General features: G+C 37.5%; 1 protein-coding gene across 1 annotated transcript; it reads left to right on the plus strand.

The window, feature by feature from the left end:
- The first annotated feature begins 197 nt into the window (after window positions 1-197).
- Window positions 198-8,857, plus strand: LOC141388763 (uncharacterized). The gene is made up of 6 exons (XM_073959004.1): window positions 198-621; window positions 750-1,165; window positions 1,483-1,581; window positions 1,936-2,334; window positions 2,406-2,723; window positions 3,363-8,857. The coding sequence occupies exons 1-6, from the start codon at window positions 421-423 to the stop codon at window positions 7,972-7,974; spliced, it is 6,045 nt and encodes a 2,014-aa protein (XP_073815105.1). The 5' UTR covers window positions 198-420; the 3' UTR covers window positions 7,975-8,857.
- The last annotated feature ends 13,087 nt before the right edge of the window (window positions 8,858-21,944 follow it).

The raw sequence follows: 21,944 nt of genomic DNA on the forward strand, positions 1-21,944 counted from the left end.
GTTTGTTTATATTGTTTTGAAGTTTTAGGCATACTCGAATGAAAAAAATTTAAATTGACATAAAGCTTTGGCTAACCTTTATTATTAAACCATGGGGTTAATAGATGGCGTTTGGGGTTTGTTCTATTTTGTTTTATATTTCGATCTACAGATCCCATCTGATTTTTATGGATATGAGGTTGGCAATGCGGGTACTCAATTTACATTTAAACTGTCAATGAAAAATTTAGGGTTGCTTGTGTATTTGTGGTATTTGTGGGAGAAGAAAAAATAATTTACAAAATATTTTGTACAAAAAATATGAAAAAGAAACATTAAACAACAAATAAAAAACAATTATGGAGCACAATGCTATCCCAATGAGGTTGAATTAAAAAGAAAATAAATATATCCACACAATTTTCAAAGAATCACACAAAAATGTCTGGTTTCGCTATTAAAATCGATAGAAAGCTAAAGGCGAATTTATATAAAATTTGTCGATTATGTGGTATGGATTATCCCGATATGGTTCCCATATTGTCAGACGATAAGCCACAACCTGCAAATGAAGATGAAGCCGTTGATGTTGAGAAAGAACCGGAGATGTCCCAGAAAATAAATGTACTTATAGGATTGTTGGTAGGTAGAGGGGGGCGTATTGAGATGTTGGGTGCATATTTTGCTGCACAACTAACATAAATGTGTGAAAGAGGGGAGGTTGTGTTTTGTTGTATTTTGCATTACTTACCATGTTCCGTCGATTTTAGATAACAAAGGACGATCGAATGCCGCAGACCATGTGTACACTTTGTGTCGACAAAATAAACGATTTCTATGAGTTCCGTGAAATGTGTTATGCTACCTATGAACAGACAAGAAAGTTATTGGGTCTTAAAAATATTGTTAAAAAGACAGTAGTTGTTGAGCCGAAACCTAAAGTTGAAGTTAAAGAGGAACCGCCAGTGGTGCCACCATCAGTTCCCAATAAACTACTAAATCGTAAGAGAAAAGCCGAAGTGGAAACGGCGCCGGTGGTTGTAGCAGCACCGGTAGTAAGTAATAAGAAGCTACGTTTAGCAGCGGCATCTCTAAAAGAGGCGGCCACAAAAAAAGCTAAATTAAAAGGAAAAGAATCAAGGGAGTCGAAAGAAGAAGAAAAGGATGTTGCCGTTAAGGAAGAGGGGTGAGTATGAAATAAAAGAAATAATATTTTCTTGTTTTTGTATTAAGAAGTTGCCTGGCATAGCTTGTCTTTAGAGTAAATGTATTCATTTACTTGCTGTATGACAACTATATACAGTGATTTATAAAGATTTTTCTCAATACGTATTTGTTTCTGCTTTTTACTGACCCTTGAGCTATTTCCATATACAAGGCATTGTTCATTAAACAAAGTTTTGTTCCCAAAAATTTTGGATACTTTAGATAAGCCCAAGGATTTTAAATATAAACAAGAAAATATATATCATATAAATATAATCAATAATATACAATTTCTAGACGAGAGGTGGTTACACGAAAAATGAAACTTATGAAGGAAAAAGAAGCCAAGGAAGCTATTAAAGAAGAAGCTAAAGAAACTGCGGTCAAGGAAGAGAGGTAATTGTTTTTGGAAAATTTTAATAAATCATAAATATTTGCAGAGATAATTGATAATTAAAAGTTGTGATGGTTACAATGTACTGAGAAAAGATTGTGCCAGTACGATTATATTTGGTTCAACCTTGACTCCAGTGACAATACATGGGATGTATAGAGGTAGCAGAAAAATGTGGGACTGCCCGGGTACATGTGTCCAACGTGTATATCACGCTGACAAATGATGATTGACCGAACAAAAGCAGTTGATACCGTCAACCACGCACCCCTAGGTCCCTTTACAATAATAGCACCCATGACATATATTTCTTGAATATTGTTTGTAATTTTTTATTTATATATCTTAATTTACAGCAAAGAAACAACAACGACCGCATCATCAAAAAAAGATGGAAAAGAGAAGCTTTCCAAGAAGGAACACAAGGATAATAAAGAAACGGCAGCGCCAAAAAAAGATAAAGAACTGCTGACACTTAAAAAGGATAGCAAAGAAGTGGCAACTGCCAAAAAGGATAGCAAAGAAACAGTAGCCACCAAAAAGGATAATAAGGAAGCAGCAGTCACTAAAAAGGATAGCAAAGAAACAGCATCTAACAAAAAGGATAATAAGGAAGCAGTATCTAACAAAAAGGATAATAAAGAAGCCACAGCTACCAAAAAGGATTGTAAAGAAGCACTCTCATCCACAAAGAAGAACAAACATAAAGCCAAAGAGGCTAAACAAGAAGAAGATGTCCCGGTTAAAGACGAAATGTAAGGTTTGATAAATATTATTGCCTATTTTATTGTTTTCTTATTCACAAAAAATCAACTTACAATTATAGCAAAGAGGAAGTTAAGGAAGAGCCAACAACTGCTACGGCGTCAACACCTGCAGCGACAGCTACTCCAAATCCCACAGCAAAACATAAACATGGCTGCAACATATGCACAGAACGTTTTGCTACAAAAGGAAAACTCGAAGCTCATTTACGTTTACATCATATACCGAAAATTGAACGTTATGTTTGTACCGCCTGCAATGAAACCATTTCTAAAAGTTTCGATATTAAGAATCATCAGCTGTGGCATAAACTTTCAAAGACACCCTATGTCTGCGGTCTATGTGGTGAATCGATTGTCAGTACATATGCCTATGCAAGGTATGTAGTCAAAGATTACAATTACATATAACCTAACCAATAGTAAAACAGTCGATACATTTTTTAATGAACACCTTTGATCATTATGGGCAACAAATCAAGCTTAAGACCTGATCTCCGATCTTTTTCACTTTCATATCTACCGTCGATAACACTTGGGGCCCTAAATAAAACGAAACGTATTGCGGAAGTACACACTTCCCGAGATATGAACCATCAAAGTTCCGCGAATACCCATAATTTAATTTTTTTTTTGAAAGCCAACCAATATCATATTTTGAATCATGTAAATTCTAGATTCTAGAAATCATAATTTTCCGGGGTTGTCGGTCTTCGTGCGGGATTTAAAGACTTTCGCAATAGACAGAGTCCAAAACAGTCTTCGCGATAAAATTTCTTATAAAAAAAATTCCCTTTTAAAAAGTACACGTTTTCGTGGGTGGATACTAATGGAAAGGCCAATGTTTCGGGAAGATTAAATTTCCGCCCCAAGGGCTACCACCAGAACATATGACAATCTGATCTGAACAAACCTTAAACTTGACTCAAGCCAAAAGATTTTATTTTTTTCCACCATTATGTAATTTTTTTCTTTCCATTTACTAACACAATTCTTATATCTCTTTTTTCCCTTTACAGACATTTACATGAACATAGCATTGAAACACCCGCAGCATTTTTGGTCTTAGATAGAGAATGTCCACAATGTCACGTAACATATGCCACAAATTTCCTATACAATACCCATCCATGTGCTGTAAAAACAAGACGTTGTGCTGGATGCAATCGTTTACAGCGCTCTGAAACCGAATATGTTCGACATTCCGCGTTATGTATCAAAAGCTATCTCAACTATTCCAAACATATTGCGCCGGCCGTTGAGGCTCAGGAAGATGAAGTCCGCATCAAAAATGAAAATGAAGTTGAAGCCGCGGCAGAAGAAATGGCTCGTATTTCCGGTTTGCCATTGGAATTGACACCTGTGGTGCAATTAACTAGGCTATCCTCACCACTACTAATGACGCCTAATAATCGTGTATGCGTTGCTAATATTGAAGATTCACCAACAACGAGTGGCAGCGGAAGCAAAAAATCGGGTAAAAAAGGTGTTTCTAAAAAAGAACTAAGACGGGTAGATGAATTACTGAAATCCACCCTAGATGCTTTGGTGAGTATAAAACATGAACCAGAGGTCCATGTTGAACCGGAAGTAACACCAGGAGGCGGCGAAGCCAGTGATGATGAGGCAGCAGGTGACCACAATATGGATGATGGTTTCCAAAATGATTATCATCACAATGAAGAGAGCGATCCGGAAGATGGAAATGCCGAGAACTCGGCAAATAAAGAAGAAGAAGAACCTAAAATTCAAATCAAACAAGAAATTGAAGAAAATAATACAGATGCTGGACAAACTGAATCGGCTGAAGGTGGTCTAAACAAATCATGTGGCTTTGGTTTGAAATTAAAAATACGCAAAGAACATGGCCAACTAAATTCCTCTATAATTGAACAAGAAGCTGTTGACAAGAAAGAAAAACGTAAAAAGAAAAAGAAACACAAGGACAAGGAGAAGGACAAACAAAAGACACCTAAGGAGCATGGGGAAGAGCAAAACTCTCGTGATTCGCTTAATACTCAAAATCATGTAACAGAAACGGGAACGGCTGCTGGTGCTAATACAACAGTTCATATTAAAACGGAGCCATTGGATGCAATGGAAACGGACGAGCCAACTCCAGCAATTAATTCAATACTAAATCGTCCCCAACCAGAGGCTACCATCATGACATCAATACCAATAATGCAATTACAAATTTCGTGCATTTCCGAGGGTGTGGAGTTTAATGCTGCCAATGTTACTGGAGCTGGCGGCAACTTATCGAGTAGTGAAGACCATCTCAATAATCATCAGCAGCATAATATTTCTTCGGAACAGGAAGATGTTAAACCCAATCGCGAAGAATTAGATCGAATGTTAAAAATTACACATGTTTCTGGTGGTAATGACATTATGGCTCCAACGGCTGCTCCAACTTTGCAAATTACCAATGTTACCGGCGGCATTCCAATGGAAACAGATGAAACAAAGGAACATGCAACAGACATGGAGCATGATCATCACGACGATGAAGGTGAAGAAGAAGAAGAGGACGAGCATGAGGAAGAAGAAAACGAACCGGACAATCAACTGCACAAGAAATCACCCTTGAAATCAACCCATAAAGCAACCACTCCCAGTGAAAAGCTACCAACTCTAAAGACAAAATTAACTCTCAAAGTTTCAACACCTCCTGCTAAAACATCCACACCTAATAAAAGTCGTAATAAAGCTTGCAAGTCAACTGCCAAAACGAATAATCCTCCTCCTCTGCCTGTTTTACAAATATCTGCAGTACAAAGTGGAGTTACATTGCCTCCGGCAAGTGCACCCGCAGAAGAACAAAATGATTTTGTACCCATATTCATTAAACCGGAACCACAAAATCGTGGTTATGCGGATGAAGAACCTGTGCCACCATCTCCCGACAGAACATCAACCACCACTCCATCCCCAACTCCCTCACCAGCATCTTCGCCTATCAGAAGCAACAATGAAGAGCCAGCAACTCCAAACTTTACAGCCGAAGAACAAGCCTATATATCAACCATCGATTTCAATAATATTACAATAAAACAGGAGAAGGATTTGGAAATCAATGATGTCCAAATTAAACCTAAGAAACAGGTACGCTCACGCAACTACTCCTTGAATGGCATAAAGAAACGCAAAGTACACAAGGAACATAGTTTATCAGCTGGAAATCATGATGAACATGAGGAATATAATGAAGCATCAGAAGTGAATGAAGATGAAGATGTTACAGACATGGAAGAAGAGGAAGACCATGTAGATAATGAAAGTGAGGCTGTAGATGAAGCCGAAGAAGAAGATGACGACGAGGAGGAAGAAGTGGATGAAGATGGTGAAGAAGAAGAGGAGGAGGACGAGGAGGATGAAGAAGAAGAGGAAAGAGAATATAGGGAATTAGAATATCCACCCGAACTGAGTGAAACCAATGCACCACAGGAAGACGATGAAGAAGAAACAGATTTAAGTGATAATGAAAATAATACAGATATCGGCGAGGGCGACGATGAAGAAGCAGCCAAATCTAATGAAACTCCCAGTAATATAGATGAGGATAATGAAGATGATGATGCTGAGGAAACTAGCCACATAAGTGATAATGAAGAAATGCCTGATCAAGATGAGGCCAACAAGGAAGATGTTCCTCAAAAAGCAGATGACGAAAATGAACCCAATGATGTTAAACCGTTGCCTAAGTTTGTTATAGCCAACATTTGCAGCAATGCTCCAGGACAAATGTCACAGGAAACCCCTACAATCAGTATTGATAACGAAGCTAATCCATCAGCAGTGATACATATTAAACAAGAAAAACCAGATTACGATGATGTTGCACCTGCTTCCCCTGCTATTGAAGAGGAGCAACATCTTGAACCTCAACAACAACCAGAAACAATGCCAATTTTGAAAATTGCCTCAGTTGCCAGTGGCTCATTAGATTTAAGCAAGCATTTTCCAATAGAAACGGAATCGCCATTGGTGAGTCAGGAAAATGTAATGGTGAAAATGGAAAATCATATGGAAACAAATCAAGATATAGACGATTTCCAGGGGCCTAACCAGAGTTTAACAGAAATAACTACGACAGAAACGTTAGATAATTCCATTATGCCAATGGAAATATCATCTGTGGAGCATGATGGCCATGTTGAAAAACATCAACAACAACAAATGCATTTACCACAACTTACACCAACAACAACTCAGCCGACTTCAAGTGAAGAAAGAACGTCTGAACTTCCAACCCAAACTGAAACCCCCATGGAAATAACTACCAATAGTATTCAAAATGAAACGAATAATTGCGAAATTCTCGTTGCAATGACAGGAGTGGTTGACTCAACAACAGGCATAACTGAACCTATTCTGAATCCCACGGGTCTAAGTGAAAATATGGAAGTGAATGGTGTTCCTAATGAAATGGTTAATCCAGCATGTTCTTTGAACAATGAAAGACTCTTGACTACCATACAAATTTCTAAGGAAAATGAGAATCCAATATTACCACAACTTGCCCCAACAGCCACACAAATTCCCAATCAAATTGAGAATCCAATGTTACCGCAATTTGCCCCCACAGCCATTCAAATTCCTAATCAAAATGAAAACCCAATGTTTCCACAAATTGACCCCACAGCTATACAAGTTTCCAATCAAAATGAAAATCCAATGTTGGCACAAATTGACCCCACAGCTATACAAGTTCCCAACCAAATTGAGAATCCAATATTACCACAACTTGACCCCTCAACCGTAAAAGTTTCTAACCAAACTGAGAACTCAATGTTACCACAACTTGCCTCCTCACAAAGTGCATTTGATATTGCCTCTATAAAATCTCTTCCTCCCGATGAATGTGAGGACACCATAACCGGTGTTGTTAGCCAAAAGGATGACCTTAAATTGGAAGCCAGACCCATTACTGTTACACAAGGAAATTGTAATTCTGACAACAGCTTAAATCAAACAGTAATTCCTCCCGGTATGGAAGAAGATTACGATGATGAAGAAAACATCGATGAGGAACCGGAGACGGATGCTGAAATGCCACTTGAGGAGGAGAGCTCATTAAATCTTACAAATTTGGAAGAACAGCAAAATCTACAAAATCTCGAACAACAAGAACAACAATTTTCAACAACAACAACATCACAATTGACAGAAACAACAACAATGCGACCCACAGCCTTAGCCTTGCATCCCTACCTGGAAGATATTTCATCGAGTAGTAATAGTTTTTTAAGTAATGCTCTATCCCAAACACCTCCTCCAACGTTGCAAACATCCTCAAACTCTTCGCTTTCGGCTATGGACACAATAGTGTCAGGATCGCGAAATCTAAATATAACACATCCACAACAAAATAATGAAGAGACTGAAAATATTTTAAATGAATCAAATGATATGCTAAATCGTCGTGTTGATGGTAGCGGAGTTGGCTACGTCATGCCTTCGTCATCGTCTTCCCATCACCCAGCAGCAGCCTTTAATTTTGATAATATCAATGAAATTGCTGAAAATAATAATAATGCCAATATCGAAAGAGAACAATTGCAAGACGATCAACAACAACAACAAAGACATCAACACCAAACACCTTCGTCAGATGATGTGACGTAAAGCAGTAACTATCCACGTTGATTATAAACTATCCAGTCGTTTGGGTTTTTCTTTTACAATACAATACACCATTACTTTTACTGCAACAATAACAAAAAAATAATAACTGAAACTTACCAGCACGTTATACGTTTCAATAACATATAAAATATCCAGAGATCATTGCATAAACCTTCATAATAATTTTGCTATTTGTATAATACTGTTCAGCCATTTCTCAAAACACCCATATTCACACGCCCACACTTACCTAATGTATAGCTAAGTTATTTATAAAAGAAAAAACACAACCTTCTCCATATTGTATTTATGTATAAGTTCTGTTTTATAAAATTCGGAAAAGTAAGAAAAAAAATCCTACAAAGAACGAAAAAAATCTCATTTCAAATCCTTTAAGATTTTATATATTGTATAATTTTGTATTTGTGTCACTAACATCTCTTCTTTCTAGATGTAAAGTCTTTATCATAAGTTATTTTAAGTGTTAAGTGAATAGAGAGCGTGCATATTATCCCCGCAACATACACACACACACCCATAGACATAGACTAAGTTAAGCATCATCATTTTCCATTTCATTATTGAATGAATTTCCGTACGAAAAAGATAATTTTTGTAGTCCAAACATAAGCGTATTTTCAATTCATATTTAATTTAATTACTTTTCGAAATAAGATATGAAATCTTTTTTTATAAAAGAGGATATAATTGTTCATAGAAAATAAAAATAATAATAAAATATTTGTTAATAGAAATTATAACGCTCGTAAGAAAAAAAAAACTAAAGAAAAATAAAACATGTGTAGAGTACGTAATATATATATATGAACACGATGATAATATCTAACAAATATATAAGGATACGGCTTAAATTTTAAACAAAGACATTCGAACATTTTAATTAGCAGTAGGACAAGGAATATATAAGTATATACATGATTCGGAATGACTGAAAATTATCTAATAATGAAGTAAGTATGATGTTTTCCTTTTGTTTGAAGATTTAAATTTTGTGAATGTTTTCATCATTGGTTAGATGTCTTGAGAAGCGGATGTGAAAAAGATAATTTCCAAGCTTGAATTTCTTTAAATCTTATAGTTTTATTTAAGCTTTGTTTGCAGAACTAAAAAAGTTGTTACCCTTTCTCTCACAAAGGGTCTAAAGAAGCACCCTTTCTCTCACAAAGGGTCTAAAGAAGCACCCTTTCTCTCACAAAGGGTCTAAAGAAGCACCCTTTCTCTCACAAAGGGTCTAAAGAAGCACCCTTTCTCTCACAAAGGGTCTAAAGAAGCACCCTTTCTCTCACAAAGGGTCTAAAGAAGCACCCTTTCTCTCACAAAGGGTCTAAAGAAGCACCCTTTCTCTCACAAAGGGTCTAAAGAAGCACCCTTTCTCTCACAAAGGGTCTAAAGAAGCACCCTTTCTCTCACAAAGGGTCTAAAGAAGCACCCTTTCTCTCACAAAGGGTCTAAAGAAGCACCCTTTCTCTCACAAAGGGTCTAAGGAAGCACCCTTTCTCTCAGAGAGGATTTAGAGAAGTAACCTTTATCTCAGAAAGAGTCTAAAGAAGCACTCTTTATCTCAGAAAGAGTCTAAAGAAGCGCCCTTTCTCTCAGAATGGGTCTATAGAAGCACCCCTTCTCTCAGAATGGGTCTAAAGCAATGCCGTTCTTTGGTATTGTTGAAGTTACGAAGTTTTTCGGCAATTCACACACACAAGACACGAACGCAACGAAAGAGCACACAAAAGAGAGCAAATGTTTTGATTTGTTTTTGTTTTGCAGCATGCGTGCATACAACCTTACTAACACACTTTCAAAATATGCCAATATTCAGAATTTTGTGTGCCCTCTTCTTGGTCGGCAGTGGTCTAAAGAAGCACCCTTTCTCTCAGAGAGGATTTAGAGAAGTAACCTTTCTCTCAGAAAGAGTCTAAAGAAGCACCCTTTCTCTCAGAATGGGTCTATAGAAGCACCCCTTCTCTCAGAATGAGTCTAAAGAAGCACCCTTTCTCTCAGAGAGGATTTAGAGAAGTAACCTTTCTCTCAGAAAGAGTCTAAAGAAGCACTCTTTATCTCAGAAAGAGTCTAAAGAAGCACTCTTTATCTCAGAAAGAGTCTAAAGAAGCACTCTTTATCTCAGAAAGAGTCTAAAGAAGCACTCTTTCTCTCAGAAATGGTCTAAAGAAGCACCCTTTCTCAGAAAGGGTCTATAGAAGCACCCTTTCTCTTAGAAGGGGTCTAAAGAAGCACCCTTTCTCTCAGAAAGGGTCAATAGAAGCACCCTTTCTCTCAGAAAGCACCCTTTCTCTCAGAAAGCACCCTTTCTCTCAGAAAGCACCCTTTCTCTCAGAAAGCACCCTTTCTCTCAGAAAGCACCCTTTCTCTCAGAAAGCACCCTTTCTCTCAGAAAGCCCCCTTTCTCTCAGAAAGCACCCTTTCTCTCAGAAAGCACCCTTTCTCTCAGAAAGCCCCCTTTCTCTCAGAAAGCACCCTTTCTCTCAGAAAGCACCCTTTCTCTCAGAAAGCACCCTTTCCCTCAGAAAGCACCCTTTCTCTCAGAAAGCACCCTTTCTCTCAGAAAGCACCCTTTCTCTCAGAAAGCACCCTTTCTCTCAGAAAGCACCCTTTCTCTCAGAAAGCACCCTTTCTCTCAGAAAGCACCCTTTCTCTCAGAAAGCACCCTTTCTCTCAGAAAGCACCCTTTCTCTCAGAAAGCACCCTTTCTCTCAGAAAGCACCCTTTCTCTCAAAAAGCACCCTTTCTTTCAGAAAGCACGCTTTCTCTCAGAAAGGGCCTATAGAAGCATCCTTTCTCTCAGAAAGTTCTACAGAAGAACCCTTTCTCCTTTGTTTCAGAAGCATCCTTTCTCTCAGAAAGGGTCTATAGAAGCACCCTTCCTCTCAGAAAGGGCCTATAGAAGCACCCTTTCTCTCAGAAAGGCTCTATAGAAGCACGCTTTCTCTCCGAAAGGGTTTATAGAAGCACCCTTTCTCTCCGAAAGGGTTTATAGAAGCACCATTTCTCTCAGAAAGGGTCTATAGAAGCACCCTTTCTCTCAGAAAGCACCCTTTCTCTCAGAAAGCACCCTTTCTCTCAGAAAGCACCCTTTTTCTCAGAAAGCACCCTTTCTCTCAGAAAGCACCCTTTCTCTCAGAAAGCACCCTTTTTCTCAGAAAGCACCCTTTCTCTCAGAAAGCACCCTTTGGTATTGTTGAAGTTACGAAGTTTTTCGGCAATTCACACACACAAGACACGAACGCAACGAAAGAGCACACAAAAGAGAGCAAATGTTTTGATTTGTTTTTGTTTTGCAGCATGCGTGCATACAACCTTACTAACACACTTTCAAAATATGCCAATATTCAGAATTTTGTGTGCCCTCTTCTTGGTCGGCAGTGGTCTAAAGAAGCACCCTTTCTCTCAGAGAGGATTTAGAGAAGTAACCTTTCTCTCAGAAAGAGTCTAAAGAAGCACCCTTTCTCTCAGAATGGGTCTATAGAAGCACCCCTTCTCTCAGAATGAGTCTAAAGAAGCACCCTTTCTCTCAGAGAGGATTTAGAGAAGTAACCTTTCTCTCAGAAAGAGTCTAAAGAAGCACTCTTTATCTCAGAAAGAGTCTAAAGAAGCACTCTTTATCTCAGAAAGAGTCTAAAGAAGCACTCTTTATCTCAGAAAGAGTCTAAAGAAGCACTCTTTCTCTCAGAAATGGTCTTAAGAAGCACCCTTTCTCAGAAAGGGTCTATAGAAGCACCCTTTCTCTTAGAAGGGGTCTAAAGAAGCACCCTTTCTCTCAGAAAGGGTCAATAGAAGCACCCTTTCTCTCAGAAAGCACCCTTTCTCTCAGAAAGCACCCTTTCTCTCAGAAAGCACCCTTTCTCTCAGAAAGCACCCTTTCTCTCAGAAAGCACCCTTTCTCTCAGAAAGCACCCTTTCTCTCAGAAAGCACCCTTTCTCTCAGAAAGCACCCTTTCTCTCAGAAAGCACCCTTTCTCTCAGAAAGCACCCTTTCTCTCAGAAAGCACCCTTTCTCTCAGAAAGCACCCTTTCTCTCAGAAAGCACCCTTTCCCTCAGAAAGCACCCTTTCTCTCAGAAAGCACCCTTTCTCTCAGAAAGCACCCTTTCTCTCAGAAAGCACCCTTTCTCTCAGAAAGCACCCTTTCTCTCAGAAAGCACCCTTTCTCTCAGAAAGCACCCTTTCTCTCAGAAAGCACCCTTTCTCTCAGAAAGCACCCTTTCTCTCAGAAAGCACCCTTTCTCTCAGAAAGCACCCTTTCTCTCAGAAAGCACCCTTTCTCTCAAAAAGCACCCTTTCTTTCAGAAAGCACGCTTTCTCTCAGAAAGGGCCTATAGAAGCATCCTTTCTCTCAGAAAGTTCTACAGAAGAACCCTTTCTCCTTTGTTTCAGAAGCATCCTTTCTCTCAGAAAGGGTCTATAGAAGCACCCTTCCTCTCAGAAAGGGCCTATAGAAGCACCCTTTCTCTCAGAAAGGCTCTATAGAAGCACGCTTTCTCTCCGAAAGGGTTTATAGAAGCACCCTTTCTCTCCGAAAGGGTTTATAGAAGCACCATTTCTCTCAGAAAGGGTCTATAGAAGCACCCTTTCTCTCAGAAAGCACCCTTTCTCTCAGAAAGCACCCTTTTTCTCAGAAAGCACCCTTTCTCTCAGAAAGCACCCTTTCTCTCAGAAAGCACCCTTTTTCTCAGAAAGCACCCTTTCTCTCAGAAAGCACCCTTTCTCTCAGAAAGCACCCTTTCTCTCAGAAAGCACCCTTTCTCTCAGAAAGCACCCTTTCTCTCAGAAAGCACCCTTTCTCTCAGAAAGCACCCTTTCTCTCAGAAAGCACCCATTCTCTCAGAAAGGGTCTATAGAAGCACCCTTTCTCCCAGAAAGCACCCTTTCTCTCACAAAGGGCCTGTAGAAGCACCCTTTCTCTCAGAAAGGGCCTATAGAAGCACCCTTTCTCTCCGAAAGGGCCTATAGAAGCACCCTTCCTCTCAGAAAGGGCCTATAGAAGCATCCTTTCTCTCAGAAAGTTCTACAGAAGGACCCTTTCTCCTTTGTTTCAGAAGGGTCTATAGAAGCATCCTTTCTCTCAGAAAGGGCCTATAGAAGCACCCTTTCTCTCAGAAAGGCTCTATAGAAGCACCCTTTCTCTCAGAAAGGGTCTATAGAAGCACCCTTCCTCTCAGAAAGCACCCTTTCTCTCAGAAAGCACACTTTCTCTCAGAAAGGGTCTATAGAAGCACCCTTCCTCTCAGAAAGCACCCTTTCTCTCAGAAAGCACACTTTCTCTCAGAAAGGGTCTATAGAAGCACCCTTTCTCCCACAAAGCACCCTTTCTCTCAGAAAGGGCCTGTAGAAACACCCTTTCTCTCAGAAAGGGCCTATAGAAGCACCCTTTCTCTCCGAAAGGGCCTATAGAAGCACCCTTTCTCTCAGAAAGGGCCTATAGAAGCATCCTTTCTCTCAGAAAGTTCTACAGAAGGACCCTTTCTCCTTTCTCTCAGAAAGGGTCTATAGAAGCATCCTTTCTCTCAGAAAGGGTCTATAGAAGCACCCTTCCTCTCAGAAAGGGCCTATAGAAGCACCCTTTCTCTCAGAAAGGGTTTATAGAAGCACCCTTTCTCGCAGAAAGGGTCTATAGAATCACCCTTTTTCTCAGAAAGGGTTTATGGAAGCACCCTTTCTCTCAGAAAGGGGGTATAGATGCACCCTTTCTCTCAGAAAGGGTCTATATAAGCACTAGGCCGGGGCGATTTGTGTGGAAGGAAAAAACCTTAATAGGCCCTTCGCGTTTCTGATTCCTGGGATTAAACTGAGCAAAAAAGTCTACTGGATCATATGTCTTCGATGAAAATCGAGCCTCCCGATTTTGAATTTTTGTTTTTTATCTACGTTTTTTGACATCTTGGCATATAACAGCCAACACAAAGACAAAAATTGTAGCCAAGAGAGTAATTAAGAACTCCCTAATACATCGCAAAAGCATTGGAACTCTTTTTCAGGCAGTTTTAGTCTTGAGAAGGTGCAAACTTTTCGGAAAATGTCGATAAATGGAACTGTGCTACAAAAGTTGACCAGGAAAATATTCAAGCATTCTGATGCAAAATTCCATCGTGTTGGGATCCATTGAGAACGAAAATGCCTTAGTTCGTTTGGGTCACTTCGTTTTATTTTTTTATAACGGTAAAAGTAGTGAAAATTTGGGTTTCTTATATTTTCAAATTTAAACGGACATATCTTATTTTTTCCACAACGGATTTCTTTCTTCCTTTTAAAGGGGTGAATAATATCTTTTGAATAAGGTATTATTGTTTTAAATCGGTTAACAAATGGCTAAGTTATAGTGGCTTATGTTTGAAAACCCCCACAAAAAACCGATAACTGAATTTCTCTCAATTTTCAAAATAAATATTGAACAAAACAAAAAAACATTGTATTTTTGAAGATTATGAGAAATTCAGTTATAGGTTTTTTGTGGGGTTTTTCAGAAATAAACCACTATAACTTAGCCATTTGTTAGCCGATTATGCACCCATTCTCTCAGAAAGGGTCTATAGACGCACCCTTTCTCTCAGAAAGGGTCTATAGACGCACCCTTTCTCTCAGAAAGGGTCTGTAGATGCACCCTTTCTCTCAGAAAGGATCTATAGATGTACCCTTTCTCTCAAAAAGGGTCTATAGAACAGTGTTAATCACCACTGGGCTCGCGAGCCGTGTCTGTGTGAACGCACACAATCTCAATTGTGGTGAGTTTGAACTTTACTCTCACCACCGATCATCTCCTTTGTTTTAGCAATGAATTAACGCACACGATGTGTATCTAGAGAGGGATAGATAATCTCGTGTGTGCGCCCAACACAATCGCAGCGGTTGAATTTGTTGTTGCTGGTGAACTCTGCTATAGAAGCACCCTTTCTCTCAGAAAGGGTCTATAGCATTGGTGAGCGAAATCGCGAGAGAGGGAAATCTAATATTGCATTTTCCTTGAAATTTCTTTACTTATTTCAACGTATTTTAAACACAAAAGTCGTCCAAAATCATTAGTTTTTTAAATTAATAAATTAATTTAACAAAAAATTACATACACGTTGAGAACTTTAAAGTCGCCTAATGCTCATGACTGGTCTATAGAAGCACCCTTTCTCTCAGAAAGAGTCTATAGAAGCACCTTTAATTACAAAAATTTAAAGTCCTATTTGGTAGTGGGATTCGAATAATTACATAATATTTTTCTTTCTAAATTTTTTAAAATTTATCAATACAATATTTTCTTTATACCAGTCAAGGCGGATTTAAGAAGGTGATCCAAAAGGCGAATTCAGTCCGTAGTCTTCATTTGCTGTCAAAATGTGTACCGTGTCATGTGAAATGCCACTTCGCAAAGATCAACGATACATCATCCAGTAATTGCAAAATGGCAATCACAAAACTACATACGACTCTGCAAAAATTGAATTATAGCAAACCTGAAGTTGGTTGCAGTTCGTATAGTGGACAGAGAAATGGACAAGAGTTGCAAAATTTAGCAATCACGACCAACTTAACTTGCTTTCCTGTTTGAATCGAGGTCGTGTTAACAAGGTCGTTGTCGGTCGGCGAAAATTAATAAAGTGTGGCGTTGATTTATTGGAAGGGCCATGTGCCGTACTCAAATCGGCCAAAAACATAAAAATCTTGTCCGAGGACAAAGGAGTAAACGCAAATAAATAAACCGAACTGCATAAGAACGACGATAAACTAAATATTTCGTGTTTTTCTGGATGCAAAAATAATATCAAAAAAATATTGGAAAAGCAGATTTTGCAATTTTAAGAAGAATACGGACGGCGAAATTATATTTTATTGCAAAATATGCAAAACCATTGTTCCAGTTTGAATATATTCAGATTCATAAACGCAAATTATCATTTTGATTTGACGACTCTTCAGCGACAAGACATCACACACGCACATTCAACGGAAGCCGCATCGCAAAATCGTCCGCAGAACACACCTCTATGATTCACCACAACTATCCAGAAACATCAATGAAAGAGCCCTAACAACATCAGCGTCAAGCCATCAAAACCGTCTGTGGCCATAGCATAAGCCAATTTGCTCTTTTCAAACAGACTCAAACACCACTGCATGTGCCCGCTAGCGAGCCAGCAACATCATCTTTAACGGATTCTCAACAACCATCATTAGTCTACTTCAAGCAAAGCCAAGAGAAAATTGCCCCGAAAGGGCAACAACAACAACACCATATATGTCAGTGCTAGTGTAGACCGACTTAAAATAGCCAAAGAGAGAAAAGAGTGGTTAAGTGTATTTGTTTCCAACGGTGAAATTCGAAAAAAATAGGAAAAAATAACATCATAATCTCCAATACCAAAACTAGAATACACCAAAACAGAAATTTCGGGTGTTTTTATTATTCAATGTTTACAAAAATCAAAACACAAAAAAAAAGAAACATGCTATGAAACATCCAAAAGCCACCAAAATAAGACAGTGTTTTTATAAAGCCAACAGGCCATCATCGTTGCAAACCAAAATAACAATCCGTGCATAGTGAAGCAACATTCATAATCCAACAAACAGCCGAAATAAACAGTGAACATCTTTTATTTTATCCATCACTCGAACCAAAGAAAGTAAAGAAATTAAAGAAATAGAATTGAAAAACAGTGATTAAAGATTGTGAAACACAGTTGAACAACACCAAAGAAAAAGATGAAATCAACGAAAGAAAATAAGCACCAACAGTGATCAAATTCTTTACTACAAAAAAAAAGAAAAAAAAAGAAAGAAACCAAAACAAACCATCAAAGCTAACGAAAATGTGAGAAAGGAGTAGTGATTAGTATCGATTAATCTAGTTGGCAACGCCAAGCAAACCCGAAGAGAAAATAAGAAACGAAAAAGAGAGAGATTTTGTGTTGTTGAAAAAAACTGCTGAAAACAAACAAAAGGAAAAAGTAAAGTATAATATCAAACGAAAGCAGTGAAGTTGTTTTGTTAGTACAAATATGAGCTAAAGCACACAAAATAAAAACAAGAGCACCATTAAACAAAACAAATAATTGAACCGATTTTGTGTACAAGTAACGAACTTTTCAGTAATAAAACGAAAGAGAAAGAAAAGTGTCAGATTAAATGAATAATTATTGATATACTATCGGATTCAAAATACGACAAATCAAAACAAAAAAAAGTCCCAAAGTAAATAGCATTGATATTGTGTTTGTTTCACTTAGATTGTCACATCCCACTATAAGAAAAATTAAGCGAATAAAACGAGGACTACAGAAGAAATTAGTGATTCGATTTTGACGTAAAGCAACATAAGCAAGAAAACAAGTATACGTGAATCGGTTGGAAATAAAGATTTTGCACTCTTACGAATTCTATGACAAAGTCACCATAAATAGAGTGTCAATACAAAAGAGAAATAAACCGAGCTTTTGGGAAACAAATCCAAATATCAGCAAAACAAAAAGAAATAAACAGTGTTTTCTTAATACTCCTGATGAGCTAGTGCGGTTATATAAAATAAAAATCGACAAATTTAATAGACGAAGGCAAGACGGAAACAGCGATCGGATTCGCTGACATCGAATTTATACGGAAATACCACAATTAAATGTTTTTGCCAGATTCGTTTTGCATCGTTGTGTTGTTGAACCAATTGCAAGTTAAATCATTGAAGAGCGCAACAAAATACAGTTTTCATCAATTATCAACACTTATCATCGAGAAAGACATCATCTAGAAATCAACTAACTGCGAGAATAACACCTCATGAGATGAGTTCATCGTCACACAACATTCAACAAAGCAGCTGATTTAACATTTGCAAATATTCTGTACCTAAAATTGTCATACCAGCCTCGAGTAAGTACCTTTTTTGCCGAGTGCGACCAAATGGAGACCTGTCGGTCAAAGCGGTCATTTGGAGAGCAGCCTATATGATGTCATGTTTTGTTTACCTGCAATTTTCTTCAATTATATTTATACTTGATTCTACAATTTAAAGTTATAAGCCAATTATAAATTATACACTAGCTTTATTAATTTTTGTGGGTGGTTTTATACCGCAGTCAAATTACTGCGTAACTCTAAATTTTACAAAAAAAATCTACATGGTTACAACGCTTAAAAAGCGATTCAAAATTCTGAAGTTTACCAAAATTCTAAATTGTTTAAATGTAAACGTTGATTAAAATCTTAATTAAACCTATTTGTTTTTAAATAATTCATTCATAAATATTTTCTTTCAATACGAGATTTTAGTTTCGCCTGATGGATATAGTTTATCTATGAATTTATTGACAGGAATACCTTAATATAGCGCTATAATAGGGTCCACATTGATTTTCTTCCCCCTTAAAATATGATGTCGAACTAAGATTTCGTTATGAACGCATAAACGAACTTAAAATGAAGATTTATAGGAATATCGATATAATTACCTATTTATAAGTATATAATCATTTATAAGATAATCTAAGATTGTTTTATAAGAATAAAATGAAAATTGAATTTGAAATTTCTCTTGATGTCTGAAGATAACTTCAATATGGTTGGGTAGGAACAACGGATGGTAGGTATTTGGTGAGTGGTTGAATCAATCGTTTAGGTTTTGGGACAGTCCTAAATCAGGCCAAGGATTGTCATGGAAGGTTATAGGTGAGTAACCGTGGGAGGGTAGCCGGTAGACAAATAACATCTTACGTCACAGTAGGTTTACAACTAGTAAATATTTTCACCATGGATTTGGTACGGATGTTTGATAAAGCGAGTGACGAATGATTGAACTGAAAAGAGAACTTTGATTCATAGCCCCGTTTCTTTTTAATTTCTATTGTTTCTGGGAACACACTGGTTCAACTAAATTATATATTGACCATGATGTTTCTTCTCCTGGCTGCAACGAACACCCCCCAATGCCGACGAGCTCAAGCCGCACACCTATCGACAAGTAGCCAGTGTAGCAGTCAGAAGGAAGGCAGTCTTGTAAAAGTCTGAATCGTGACAGTTAATAAGTAATATATATATATAAATATATAATTTTTGGCGCCCAACGTGGGGCGTACGAATCGAAAATATAGCTCGATTTGAGTTAATTTAAAAGCCAATCATGTCATTCATTGACAACGTCTAAACCTGTTTAGCACCCACAGGGGGTTTAAACTGGTTTACGTTTTTGTATCGTCTAAAATTTCTAAACACACTTTTTATGGTAGTGAGGAACTGATAAGGATGTCTGAAGAGGTTGAGATGAAAATAGTATAGGTTAGTGCCCGGCCTGACGTTTTGTTAGCCCAAGACAGGCAGGATTGCCAGTCTTGTAGCAACAAATTTTTTTTTTCGTGATTTGATAGTTCAGTAAGTCTTAGTGGGCTAGATGTTAGACAAGCTAATTGCGACTGAAGCTTATCATTCATAGTTAGTATTTGGTGTGCAGTCCACTGATGACGGTTGATGTCGTCAGATGCAGCGCTGATCAAAGTTTTAACATGGGACAACTTTCAACATTTCTTCAAATCCTCTTGTTTCTCTCCAATTGTTAAGGAGTCAAGAAAGCTACGAAATAAAAACGCCAGTACAATAATCCATTTATAATTTCATATACAATTGAAAACTTTTGATTCACCAACCAAATACCGTACCTACTATAAGCATCTTTAAAGGAAACCCGTGAAGTAAAAGGTAGGATAAATTCGAATCCCCGAATTTATGCACTTTTTCATTTTTTCAAATTTTATTATTTTCATTGTGGTTTTGGATATTTTCATTTACTTAGTAATTATTTAAATTACTTAGTAATTGTTTCCAATATTATTCCATTTTTAGTAGTGTTTGATTACTTTTTCTATTTTTTTCATTACATAGTTTTGATTATCCATTTTTTATTTTTTTTCAATCATAGTTTCGATTATCCATTTTCACTTTTTCATTCAATTTACAGTACATAGTTTTGATTTCCCATCTTCATATTTTTCAATTCATTTTACCTTACATAGTTTCGATTAACCATTTTTTTTAAATTCATTTTTTTATTACATAGTCTCGATTAACCATTCTCCATTTTTTTTTGTAATCCATTTTTCATTACGTAGTTTTGATTAACCATTTTTTTTTTCATTTTTTTCACTATTCGTTTTTCATTACTTAGTGTTGATTACTTTTTCTTATTCATATCATTTATATTTCTTTGTCAAACTAAAGGTAAGATTTTTAAATTTTTAGTAGTTTGAATTTTCTTCTACCGAAGTTGAAAATTTTCCGATTAGGGTCGTCGCCCTTAAGACATTTGCTTTTCTGATTGCATTAAAAAGACGGCAGGAGGAGTTTGATAGGCTCAAACTACCGATTGCTTGTTCTTAAATTTAAATATATAGGCCTGAAATAGCAGCCATATATCTGTTTGTTTTCACGTACACACAGGGTGTACACAGAACCGGACTACTGGTACCCGAAAGACTGGTCTTCATCTCAGCTCGAGGTTGATTTGAAGTACCTTAAGGTTTGTAGGGACGAGTAGCCTGGAGAGCCTTCGGACGGCAGCGCTCAACCTGGAGTTAGAGCATTTACCGTAGGGCTGATTGTTGTCTGGTCGTAGATTTCCCAGTATATCTTTAGAAAGCCGTTCTATGCTTATCTAAGGATATACTGAAGAGGCCTCGAACAACTCTTTGTGGAAATTCTGACTGACAACAACCACTCGCTACGTGTGACAGTTTACTCCATAGGACAGTAGGAGTAGGCGAAGAGAACTGAAGAGCCTATCGAAGTTCTATCTACAGTTTTTTACCAGCCAAGACTTTTCGAATTTTATTCGAACCAATTTTTACCCGGACTTACCAACATCAATATCGATTATTGTCATTTATTCCCATTTTTTGCTATCGACGTGAAGTATTGGAAAAATTGATACTTAGAACCTGCCGAAAGTCGGTCGTATTTTGCCTGATCTACAGATAATGTATCAGACTCGTTCCAAGACAAAATCAAAAATGGAGAATACAAACCAAAACGTATCTACCCCAGTAACTACAACAGCCGTTACAGCTACCACGTTAGCTACGACAACTACAACAGCTAGTCAATCAACACCTTCAGCAACTTCTTCTGCTGATAGAATTGCTTTTACTACTGATGGACTCGTCCTTAACACAACTGCGTCAAGACCAGCCACAATATCGTCTGGTTCAGATTTTCATGGTTTCGAACGAAGCCAACAGTTAACACCAAATGCTTCTATTAATTCACCAGATTTCATGAGTGAAGCAGCAAGAACAGTTATTCAAGATTACAGACAAAATCGTCAGCAAAATGAATCAGTTGCTAACTCACAAAATGAAACCAATATAGCTCGAGAAGGACTTCGTCATATCGAACTATTGAAGTCGATCGAAACTTTAATTCCAGCAATTGTTCAGTCCACGATTACCAGTCTGTCGCAACAGTATGCCAGCGAAAATTTAAGCACAAACGTATGGAATAACCGTCAATATGTTGAACGCAGAACACAACCAAATATGTCATATCCACCTAATTTGCGAAATCAACATAATCAACCAGCAATAACATCGAATAATATGAATTCAACAAATCCTCATCGATCTATGAATAATATGAATGCAGCAAATTTTCCGATTTATAATAGAGTTAATCAACCTTCGAATAACGAAAATCCGACAAATTTTATGAATCGCAATTTACCGAATACGAATTTTCCGCCACCATCGGTTAATCAGGCACGTTATTCTCAAGCTAATCCAGCTTTAAATAATCTAAATTTAGGAATATGTTTTGAGAATCAATACGATTATAATCCATATGCACCCGCTAGACAAAATAACGATTTATTTCATGAGGTTGAGCAACAGTTTAGAGCAAATAGAACTCAACAACACGCAGATGTGAGCCAAGTTAGAAATATACAGCCTTATCAATCTGAACATTCAGTAGATA

Source organism: Musca autumnalis, unplaced genomic scaffold, assembly GCF_047663935.1.
Source record: "Musca autumnalis isolate F117 unplaced genomic scaffold, ASM4766393v1 scaffold_1, whole genome shotgun sequence".
In the NCBI taxonomy this organism is placed as follows: Eukaryota; Metazoa; Arthropoda; class Insecta; order Diptera; family Muscidae; genus Musca; species Musca autumnalis.

What these genes read in the sequence shown, in the direction of transcription:
- LOC141388763 (XM_073959004.1), top strand. Translation starts at nt 421, where the DNA reads ATGTCTGGTTTCGCTATTAAAATCGATAGAAAGCTAAAGGCGAATTTA. An exon ending in ATGTACTTATAGGATTGTTG is followed by an intron (nt 622 to 749) that starts GTAGGTAGAGGG and finishes CGTCGATTTTAG; the next exon opens with ATAACAAAGGACGATCGAAT. An exon ending in GTCCCGGTTAAAGACGAAAT is followed by an intron (nt 2,335 to 2,405) that starts GTAAGGTTTGAT and finishes TTACAATTATAG; the next exon opens with CAAAGAGGAAGTTAAGGAAG.